The sequence below is a fragment of the Austrofundulus limnaeus genome, unplaced genomic scaffold (assembly GCF_001266775.1).
Source record: "Austrofundulus limnaeus strain Quisiro unplaced genomic scaffold, Austrofundulus_limnaeus-1.0 Scaffold57, whole genome shotgun sequence".
NCBI lineage: Eukaryota > Metazoa > Chordata > Actinopteri > Cyprinodontiformes > Rivulidae > Austrofundulus > Austrofundulus limnaeus.
The window spans coordinates 119684-129639 of record NW_013952459.1 but is presented as its reverse complement, the minus strand read 5'-3'; the positions used below and the strand labels follow the sequence as shown (position 1 = coordinate 129639).

Sequence of the window (9956 nt, the reverse complement as noted above, 5' to 3'; positions counted from 1 at the left end):
TTTTTTTTTTTTTTTTTTTTTTTGCAAAAAGGATAAATTCAGATGCACACATTTCCTCAGTTTTACTCCTTAACAAAATTGTTTCTCATGCAAAAATTCCAAATCAGGTGGATTACAGAACGCACAAGTTGAAAAGACAAATTCCAAATCATACAAGGTTGCTTTTTCTCGATTGTTACAACACAGTTTACTCTTTACTCCGGTTGCACGTGAACCTGCTGCCTGCAGAGTTCCTTACTTTTCCTGGGCAGACTTAAAGCCGTGTGCCCTCTTGTGTTTCTGAGGCACCCAGGGTGGGAAAAAAACAGCTTCAAGGACGGCAAACACACACCCTTCCCTTCCTGCGGGCAGTAATGATCCCAACTTATCTTTGCTCGCACCGAAGTAAAGAGGTTAGTGAGATAAGGAGGGGGAACAGGTTCAATTTATGCACTTCAGAGGTTATGCATGTTCAGGTTATTTCTTTAAGTGTATTCCTAAGATGACACATTAGCCTGTTAATGAGCACAAATATGGAAATAACTATCTTTATGCTTTTTTTTTTCTTATTACGGTAGGCGTCCAGACATCCCAACTCACCTCAGTCCTGTTCTTATTAAACTCAAACACTCAGTGGGAGGGTTTGTTTTACAGTTTATCTAAAACAACACTATAAATGCAAATAATCGCTTATTCTGATGAAAACAGTAGCAGCCTGATAATAAGACTTGAAATGAGTCACTGGTTGGCAATAGTTTGTTGCCAAATAATGTCTGACACAAGAGAAACCACAACATTCTTTGCATTGTGCAGGAAGGTTCATTAAATCTGTGATCCCTGTTAGATGAGGGCTGCACCCTTAATGACAGATAACTTTTAAAGTCAGTTTTTGTTTGCTTTCAGCAACCAGAACATAATCCAAAGTTTTCTGTTTGAGCAGTTTTTTTGAATGAATAAAAAGAGCATCATGCACTTTAAACAAGAGGAAAGTAAAAAATGCTTTAATGGCTTGAGAGGTAACATTTTCAGGTGAAGTGGTTTAATAATTAAAGCACAATGAACACGTAGTACCCGCTGAGATCAAATTAAACCTTTGGAAAAGACTGCATGTGCTGCAGGTAGCTGACACTGTATTGAAGATGCTCTGCCAAAAAGTTACAGTGTTCAAAAGTTGCTTTTTGGAGACCATTAGCTGAAGACACTGTTCCTCCTCAATCTGTGCGCCCAAGTGCGCGAAACTCTAATCTGAAGAGGAGTTTTATTGATCCAAACACACATTCAAGTCAAATTATTTCAAATGTGTGTTTCAAAAGTCTTGTGTCTTACCCGCAGCTGACAGGTGGTTTCACTCTCGCCGCCTTCCGGGAGGACGTGCGTCTTGGACCTGCTTTCCAGGGATGAAAGGCGAGGAGTGCGCGCATACGACCCGCGCGACACGGACTGACAACTCGGTTCGCCGATCACTCTCCGAAGGAAGCGCAGCAGCAGAGACGCTCTCTGCCGCCCAGAGGCTCCCGGCCAGAGGAGGGAGGCAGGGAGGGAGGGAGGGAGGGAGAGGGAGGGAGAAGGAGGCGGAGATGAGGAGCCCAGCCTCCAGCCCACAGCTCACAGACCCGCCCTCCGCCGCGCCGCCGCGGCTCAGGTTCCCACACATGGATCTGAGAGTTTGTCGTGCAGGATCAATAAATGAGACCAGGTGAATTACAGACCTCTTCTGCTTCTTTTTTCTTCTTCTTTTTTCCACGTCACGAAATGAGTAAGATCAGTTACAGCTCAAAATTTAAATCTGCGCAAAGTGATGGAGACAGGACGAAACAACGTGGAGTCTGTCCCCCGGAAGCACATCAATGTGTGTTAGCAAAATATCTAATAATCCAGAAGACGGGTTTCAATGAAACTCTCTGACTATTTGCTGCAACTGCTTAAAATTTGAAGTCAATAATTGTCACCTCAGCCATCTGGTTTTAACAAACAAACAACAACGTCTATAGAACTTAGTGAAGTATAAAGATGAGCTCACATTTAGTGTTGTAGTAGTAGAGTCACATCCTCAGGGTGTCCAATCCTGAGAGGCATTATATCCTTTATGTTTTAGAGGTTTCTCTGCTCCAACACACCTGATTTGAATAAATGTGTGATTAAAAGACTTCCTGAGGTGATTCAGCTAAGAAACAAGTAAAACAAGCAGAACCGCTGCCCTCAAGCTCCATCTGTCTGTAAGCTACTTTTAGCTTTTAGTTCGATTTTTTTTTGTATTTTTAACTTGTAGGCTTTTTTTAAACTTTTAGTTTTTTGTAACTTTTTTTATTAGCCATCCACAACTTTTAGCTTCTTGCTAGCACTTATCTAATGTTAGCATTTAGCAATCATTTAGCTGTTTTTGGCTCCAATCTAGACTCTTAAATCCAGTCCTTATGTTTAACTTTTAGATACCATTTTCCTATTTGTAGCTTTTAGCATGAAATCTGCTTCTGTGTATTTCCCCAAAATTATGTTTTCTTATTCTGTTTTTAAAATAAAACATGCAACTTGCTACTTTTAGCTTTTGGCCAATGTTAGCTTTTGGCTATTTTTAACTGGCTTTTTTGCTAAGTTTAGCTTTTGATACTTTCAGCATTTGGCCTTTTATTACTTTTATTTTTTTGGTTAGTCTTTCAAATATTTTTTTAGCTTTTTGCTAACATTTTGCTGATTTTATTTTAACATATACCAATTTATTGCTTAAAATAACCTTTTTGGCCTGCCTTTTGTTGCATTTAGCTTTTAGCTAACTTTTGCTGCTTTTAGCTGGTGTTTAGCTACTTTTAGCTTCTAGGTACCATTTTACGTTTGTAACTTTTAGCTTGAAATTTGCTTCTGCATACTTGGCACATTTCTTTAGCATAAAAAGACAACTTGCTACATTTATGTAGTGTTATTCTTTTTTGTCTTTTAACAGCTTAGTCAACAAAGTCATCCAGTATTCAACATTCATAATCAACGTCTCTAGTTGGACAAATTTGTTTGTCTATTTGCTTCACAACATCATTTACTTCTCTTTCTCGAACATCGATCATAACATATCTCTAAGTTATTAAAACAGAAGGCCCATTGGGCCTTTTTGCCCGTGTATGACATGTTATTTGTCCATTTCACTTCCTCTAGAAGGCCAAGGAGCAGTTTCCCATAAAGATAAAAAATTATATTTGGAGACTTAACAATATTTTAAGGTAAAGATAAAGCAACTTGACATACCAGATGTTTTTTAAGCATACATCATCTTGTGATTACAATCTGGAAGATGTCATCTTAACCATAGGACTTTAAAAGAAAAAAAAAACATTCATGTCAAACTGGTTACCTCAAAGCAAGCCTTCCTGAAATAAACATGGCTGTGTTGCAAATAAATCGCTGATTTGACCAAAATGTGTCACAGTGTGAGATCGGGTTACAAATAATTGTTAGATCTGTCCAAGACATGAACGGCAACACAACTTCCACTAAAGTCATGTAATCGTGTGTGAGAGAAAGAGAAAGAAAGAGTGTGGGAGTGCCGCTTCAACTGCAGCCTCTAAGAATTGCAAACAGAAAGCCTATCTGTTTTCCTATCAGAAAACAGGCCTCCATGGCGGTATGAGCTACAAAAACACACTTTAAAAATGGCCTCTTGTGGTAAACCAGTACAATTTGCCTGAGCCGTACTTATGGCCATTATGAGTGTAAGAAATTATGTTGGCTTTATGAACAATAAACAATAAAATGATTATCGGTCCTCCAGACATCACAGGGCGCCTGATTACTGCTACCTTAGTAACTTTCACTGGATATGAGCAAATATTGTAAAAGTCAGAGTGATGCGCCCTAAATCACTTTTATTCTTTCTGTTGTTCCTCTTGCAAAGAGTTGTTTATCTCTTTTCCCAGTCCGAACTCACTCTATGCATTTATGTGTGATTGGGAGTAGGAGTACTTTTGCAAGAAAATAAAGATGAACTCTAGGTTTTGAGAAACATGTGTTATCTTTTTTTTTTTTGGGCTGCAGGGAATCTCAGACTGCAGCTTTTAGAAAATCCACAAAGGTGGACGGCATTTCAAGGTGCACTTAGTTTCCAAGGAAACTCAGACGTTGGTGAAAGGATACAGAAAAGGAGGATGGAGACAGATTCCTTCTGGGATCTGTAGGGATCTTTGCATCCGATTATTGTCTGTTGAATGAAACTTCCCTTTCGCTCATTGTGTTCAACTCCTGGAAAGCCACGCCTAACCAAGATTATTTATGGGCATTGACGCAAACACAAACACATGTGCATTCTTGTCAAACGTATACAAGGACAGGGAGAATGGATGTCACTGAAAACATGTGGATAGTAAACAGAACTGTTTCTGCAAAAAAAATAAAACATGCTATACACTTTCTAAAAGTGAAGGTGATTCCTGGGTTCAATCTGCCACACCACACTAATTTTTCTAGTTCTGAATCATCTCTCAGTTTTTATTACTCACTGCTCAAGATGAAAGCAAATGGATGCTGTTTTTGTCTGTGTGCATGTGTCAGGTAAACAATGAGCCAGTGAATTGATCTCAATGACACTTTCAGAAAGCAGTCATTGTGCTGATGTTTACAAGTTTTGGAGTCAAATTGATGCAATAAAAAATTAAAAACTAGGTCAGTTTTCCAGAAGTTAGGTAGGAGCTGAGTTACTGAAAACTCTGGCCTAATGTGCTTCAGGCGATAGACATTCCTTCAAGAAATACCAGGTCTTAGATATAATAAGAGATGTTTTCTGTGGAGTCACTTTTACTCTGGGATTAAATTTTCGAAGCAACATCTGAGTTGGGCATTTGTGTTTAGCCTATGGGCTCTTCAGAGGTTGATGGTCATTAATAATGTTAAATAACAGCAGCTATCTGTGAATAAGCTGCTTTAGGACAGACTGGATGAAACGCACTGAGCCTCCCCTTTTTTTCCACTTCTACTTAATGTTACATAACGGGCCATCTGTGCTTGACATTGATGTGAAAGTCCCACTGTGTGAGCCATGCGAGAATGACAGTAAACAGTTGAACACAAGAGACTTGATTGACGCCATCTATAAATGTCAGGCTTCTAAAGTAAAGGTTTATGGATAATTACAATCTCCTTTTCCTTTTTTACCTGTCTGGTTTTTCCCCACAATCATAATAAACGGAATATGTTGTGCTTGTTGGGGTTTCAGTTTTATAATTTAGCTTTTGTAGCTTCATTTGTGAGCTGTGGCTTTTGCAGTTAAATATGAATAAAACAGCTTGTCTTCATTTAAAATATATATACTGCTCAAAAAAAATAAAGGGAGCACTTAAACTACACAATCTAACTCAAAGTAAATCAAACTTCTGTTAAATCAAACTGTACACTTATGAGATTGACAGTTTGACATGTTGTCAGCACATTCAACTTTGTACATAACAAAGTATTCAAAGAGAGTTTATTTATAGAATTTATATTAATATTAATATTATATTTATAGAATTTATTCATTCAGATCTAAGATGTGTTATTTGAGTATTCCCTTTATTCTTTTGAGCATTGTTTATATTTGAGGATTTTGTAAACATTTGGTCTCAAATTTCATGAAGGTAATTTTTTATTATTAATATTCAACCAAACAAAAACGCAATTTCAGCACGTGGGCAAATCAGGCTGCAATCCAACCAAACAGCGAATACGGCGCTGCAGTGACATCTAGCGGTAGACCAGGGAACTGTTTCTAATGTGTTGAATCAACCAAACAAAACACGAAAACTCAAAAAGTTGGATTGCTTCTGTTATTAAAATGTTGTTCATAATAATCCTGCGTGTTATGTGTTAAAATTCTATCAGACTTAAAATTTTATTAGATCCTGAAGAAAAGCAGAGACACGGAAACAACCCCAATTAAAAAAAAAGTAAATTGTAAAAAATAAAAAATAAAAAAAACAAGACATGCAGCTATCCATTATGCCGTTTACTGTTGTTTAAGAAAGGAATAAAATAAACCTAATTTCAATCTGATTATTTTATATTGCTTCCATGATATTCATAATTGCCTTATTTTTTTTTATTCTACAATTTTTTTGGTTTAGGCATTTGATATGTTTGGCTACTATTTATATAAAATATAGGTTCAAGAGAGTTGCATTTTTTAAATTTACCTTTTAAACAAAATGGCATCATTTTTAGAGTTGGAGTTTTAATCTGCTGCTGAGGAATTTATTTTTCTAAATAATACTTCACTTGTGAAAACAATAAAAATCTTTATTGCCGATACCTAACACTGCTCGTTATAGTTTTACATTTTAAAGTACAGTTTTTCGTATTGATATTTTAGGCCAGGGTTTACTACTCTAGGACACCAAAATTCCAAACTTGGTACAAGCCAATAAGGGACAATGTCTGTCAATGTTTATTGATGAAATGTTACAAAACAAATTATTCTCATGCACAAATTACCTGTTTCAAATTATGTTTTAAGTAGCATTTATAACTTATAACGTAAATTTGAGAGACATATTATTAGCATTAATTTCTTATGCCTTATTCTCCATCAACAACTTTTTCATTTTTTTATATTTCAGAGATGGATTTTATAACAATTCAGTAAATAAGAAAAAAACTCATTTAAAATTAAGTTTGACTTGTAAATAATAAAAGAGTAAAGCAAAAGATAAACAAAGTCAATCCTCCGTTGCTCTTTCCACACCAAAATAAAAAATGACTGACAATTCATCCCAATTTTTTTGGCTTGAAAGTTGGTCGGCTGTCATGAGAAGAATACACTAAATACTGTAAAATAAAGAGAACCATCAAATTATTTCACACGTAAATTATTATATAGGGCCGGATAATATGTTAACAAGGGCCAGATATTGGCCCGCAGGCCTTGAGTTTGACAAGGGCTTCTAGATTAAATAGTATATCACTAATAGTGTTGCCATTGTTTATTTATTTTTGTCGCTGATGTTTTAAATGCAGTAAAGAAATACACTTTTGCAAGTAAGGTAATGACGCAAGTCACATTTACAAATCTATAATTATCGGATTCTTTGTTATTATCCACAGCAAGTTCTTGACAGGTGTATATATCTTTAATTTGTGCTTATTTCTTAGACAGTTCTGCAGTTTGCAGCATTAATCTCATCTTCACAGTATTCAAAAGATAATTTTTGCTGTGTCATTTGAAAAAAAAAAAGGCAATAAGACAGACGAGTTAGAGGGAGCTTGAACAGACAAAACCTGCCCCATTTCGCATTTGATTTTCTCACCTTAATTCAAACTTATGATTGTGGCTCATTGCAAAATCTAAACTACCCAGTGTATTAGATGTAATATACTCAAAGAGAGGACGAAAGATGAGCTAGCCTTTTACCATTTTTAGAAAAATGGGGTCTGTTTTTTTAATGAATTTAGTGCACATCAGAGGGGGGTTCAGTGGAGAACCTACCCACACTTAAAATTAAGAGGATTATGTCTATAAGAGACTTCAAGACTATGAGACCACTTCAACATGATATGACACAGCGTGTGTGTGGCAAACATTATCATATGTCAAAAAAAGCTTTACACTTCTGTCCTATTTGCCCATTCATATACACTCACACAATGCTTTTTCCATTTAAATAAAGTGGCAAAGATTAGCCCACAATTATAAATCTAAACACATAAAAATGCCATACTTCTGCATGCCACATAGTATTTGCTATAATTTAGAGTGGGTCCTTATGGAATGGCACCAAAACCTTGTTACTTATAATGTTCCCCTGATATGAATGCTCCTGCCACAATGTTTTATCGCTCTGGGGTTTAGCTATTGTTATTGTTGGGACTTGATTTTTTTGTTGTATTTTTACTTTTCTTCTGAACGTATTTTGGGTATAAAAAAGGGGCAGAAATTATAAGATTTCTTCTTCTTCTGCTGCCTTTCATTTTATTTGATTTTATTTTGATTGCATGTTTTTCTGTACTTTGTTAATCTGTGTTACAAATGAAATGAACAAAGAACTACTACTACTGCCACTACTACTATTTTTGTTTCACCCATAGGTTTCACCATGTCTTTTTCTTGTCTGAGACTATTCATCGCTACATATAGTACATGCATTATTAATATTCGGAAAACACAGGAAATAAACCATTTCCATTGTGGTCCTGTACCAAAACTGAAGAAATGTGCCGAAAAAAACACACCAAGATAAAAAACGTGATTGAAAAGCACGGAACACAAAGAAAAAGAGTAAAAATAAATACAAAAAAATCAGATGATAATTTATTGTAACATCTGAATAAGGGACTGTAAATAAAATAAGCAAGAAGGAAAATTGGACTCGTGCAGTTTATGGAAAGGCAAAGGGATTCAGCTATTTGTCTTGAAGACCAATTACCTTTAAAATGTGTTTTATTTTGAAAAAAAAAATCCCCTCATAGTCTTTAAATGTTAAATATTTGCTACTTGACGTCCTGCTTCATAAAAAAAGGAGAAGGAAAGAACAAACACGCCTTCTTTAATTTTATTGGCTGACAGAGAACGTGCCGCACATTTGATTGGTTGATCCTGAACTCAACACCTTCTAATCGGAACGTGATTGGCTGAGCTGTCAGGAGGAAGTCAAGTGTCACAAAATTTATGCGGTAATCTCAGGGGTGTTTTAAGCAATCTGCCTCGTTGGAAATGTTTTAGTTATTGTTTTCTTTTTACTCCCTTCATTTTCAAGTGTGTCTTGTACAGACCACGCTGGCGCTGATTAGATTAAATTAGCTGTGATATCCACCCCCCGGGTCCGAGGCGAAGCTTTCGTGGACTTTACCACCACCGCACGGCAGAGAGAGGAAAGCCAGAGGGACTGTATTGTTAAAGGCTAGTAGGTAGCTAGCTCTGCACAGCGGCTCGTGTTTGTGTATACATATTGTGGACCGCAGGCTATATGGCTGCAAATTACGAGCCTATTTATGGACTTTCAGAAGACGAGGTAAGCTTTATTGACAGTAAAGTTTTAATTTATTTGTAGACTGGAGTTGTTTAGTGTGTGAGGGGGGTGAGGTAGAGATGGCTAAAGATTAGCAGCAAGTAAAGCCAGCCCTCACCCACGATAACACTCAGCTGTATTTTACAGGTAGCTCTTAGCCATTGTTTGCCCTATTTTCTCTGTTTTTAGCATTTTTTTAATGTAAGCTAACTGCTATGAAGCCACGACTTTGTAGGTTAAGGTTTTTTTCTTTATTTTTTTCTTTTTTAAGTGCTATAGATTCACTGTCCCTGCATCCTCCATTAGCTTAATGTATGGACGACTTGTATAGCTGTTACCGAAAAGTGTCAAAAGCTCAAGAGATGTGCAGCAGGGGGCCAAAATCTAAATTTCCCGAACCGGATGTGCTGAACATAATTGCATGCTAACCTCTCTGTGTTGGACCTAAATGCCCCCATCTTAGCTGTAGTCACAGCTGTTTCGTGTAGAACTGGCCACTAAGAGCCAAAACTGTAACACAGATGTAAGCACGGTCATTTGAGGTCAATATCCACGCTATCTGTGCCCACCTGGCAGACTTTGGCTTTAAAAGTTTGATGAAATAGTATTTGATGATGCAGTGCTGAAGCACAGTGGAGTCACACATTACAGCTTTACTATAGATGTGACACACAGCATTTTCTTCATACAGCAGCATTGTAATGCTGTCAGAAATGGCCAAATGATCAAATTTGAATATATCCTGTTCATTCCAGTGAACTCCACCAGTTCCATTTGTTCTCAGCATTAGATTGAGATGTCATTTTTACCTAGATGTTATTAAAATGAGCACCTGGATCTTTCAAGCCCCTTGAGCCAAATTGTTTTGTGACACGTGTGAGAAATACAGACATTGTTCAAATGAGATTATTAGTTGTGTTACTGTTTTTGTGTATTTGACTGTACAAAGACACCCCACACTTTATTTTGGGTGTATGTTTTAGTTAGATTGTTCATTTCTGAGAGTACTGGTATTTACTG

At 36.7% G+C, this 9956-nt stretch overlaps 2 protein-coding genes across 2 annotated transcripts in view; one reads left to right on the top strand and one right to left on the bottom strand.

Moving 5' to 3' along the window:
• prlra (prolactin receptor a) overlaps positions 1 to 1388 on the bottom strand; it is a 33207-nt gene extending 31819 nt beyond the window's left edge. The window contains exon 1 of the mRNA XM_014009316.1: positions 1306 to 1388. The gene's annotated coding sequence lies outside the window, so the exon portion shown is untranslated. The remainder of the gene's footprint in view (positions 1 to 1305) is intronic.
• A 7377-nt stretch (positions 1389 to 8765) lies between these two features.
• Positions 8766 to 9956, top strand: part of nedd4l (NEDD4 like E3 ubiquitin protein ligase) — a gene marked incomplete at its 5' end in the record, with an annotated part of 52598 nt that continues 51407 nt past the window's right edge. Inside the window, 1 exon segment of the mRNA XM_014009315.1 lies at positions 8766 to 8939. Within this exon segment, the coding sequence (XP_013864769.1) occupies positions 8895 to 8939 (45 nt within the window).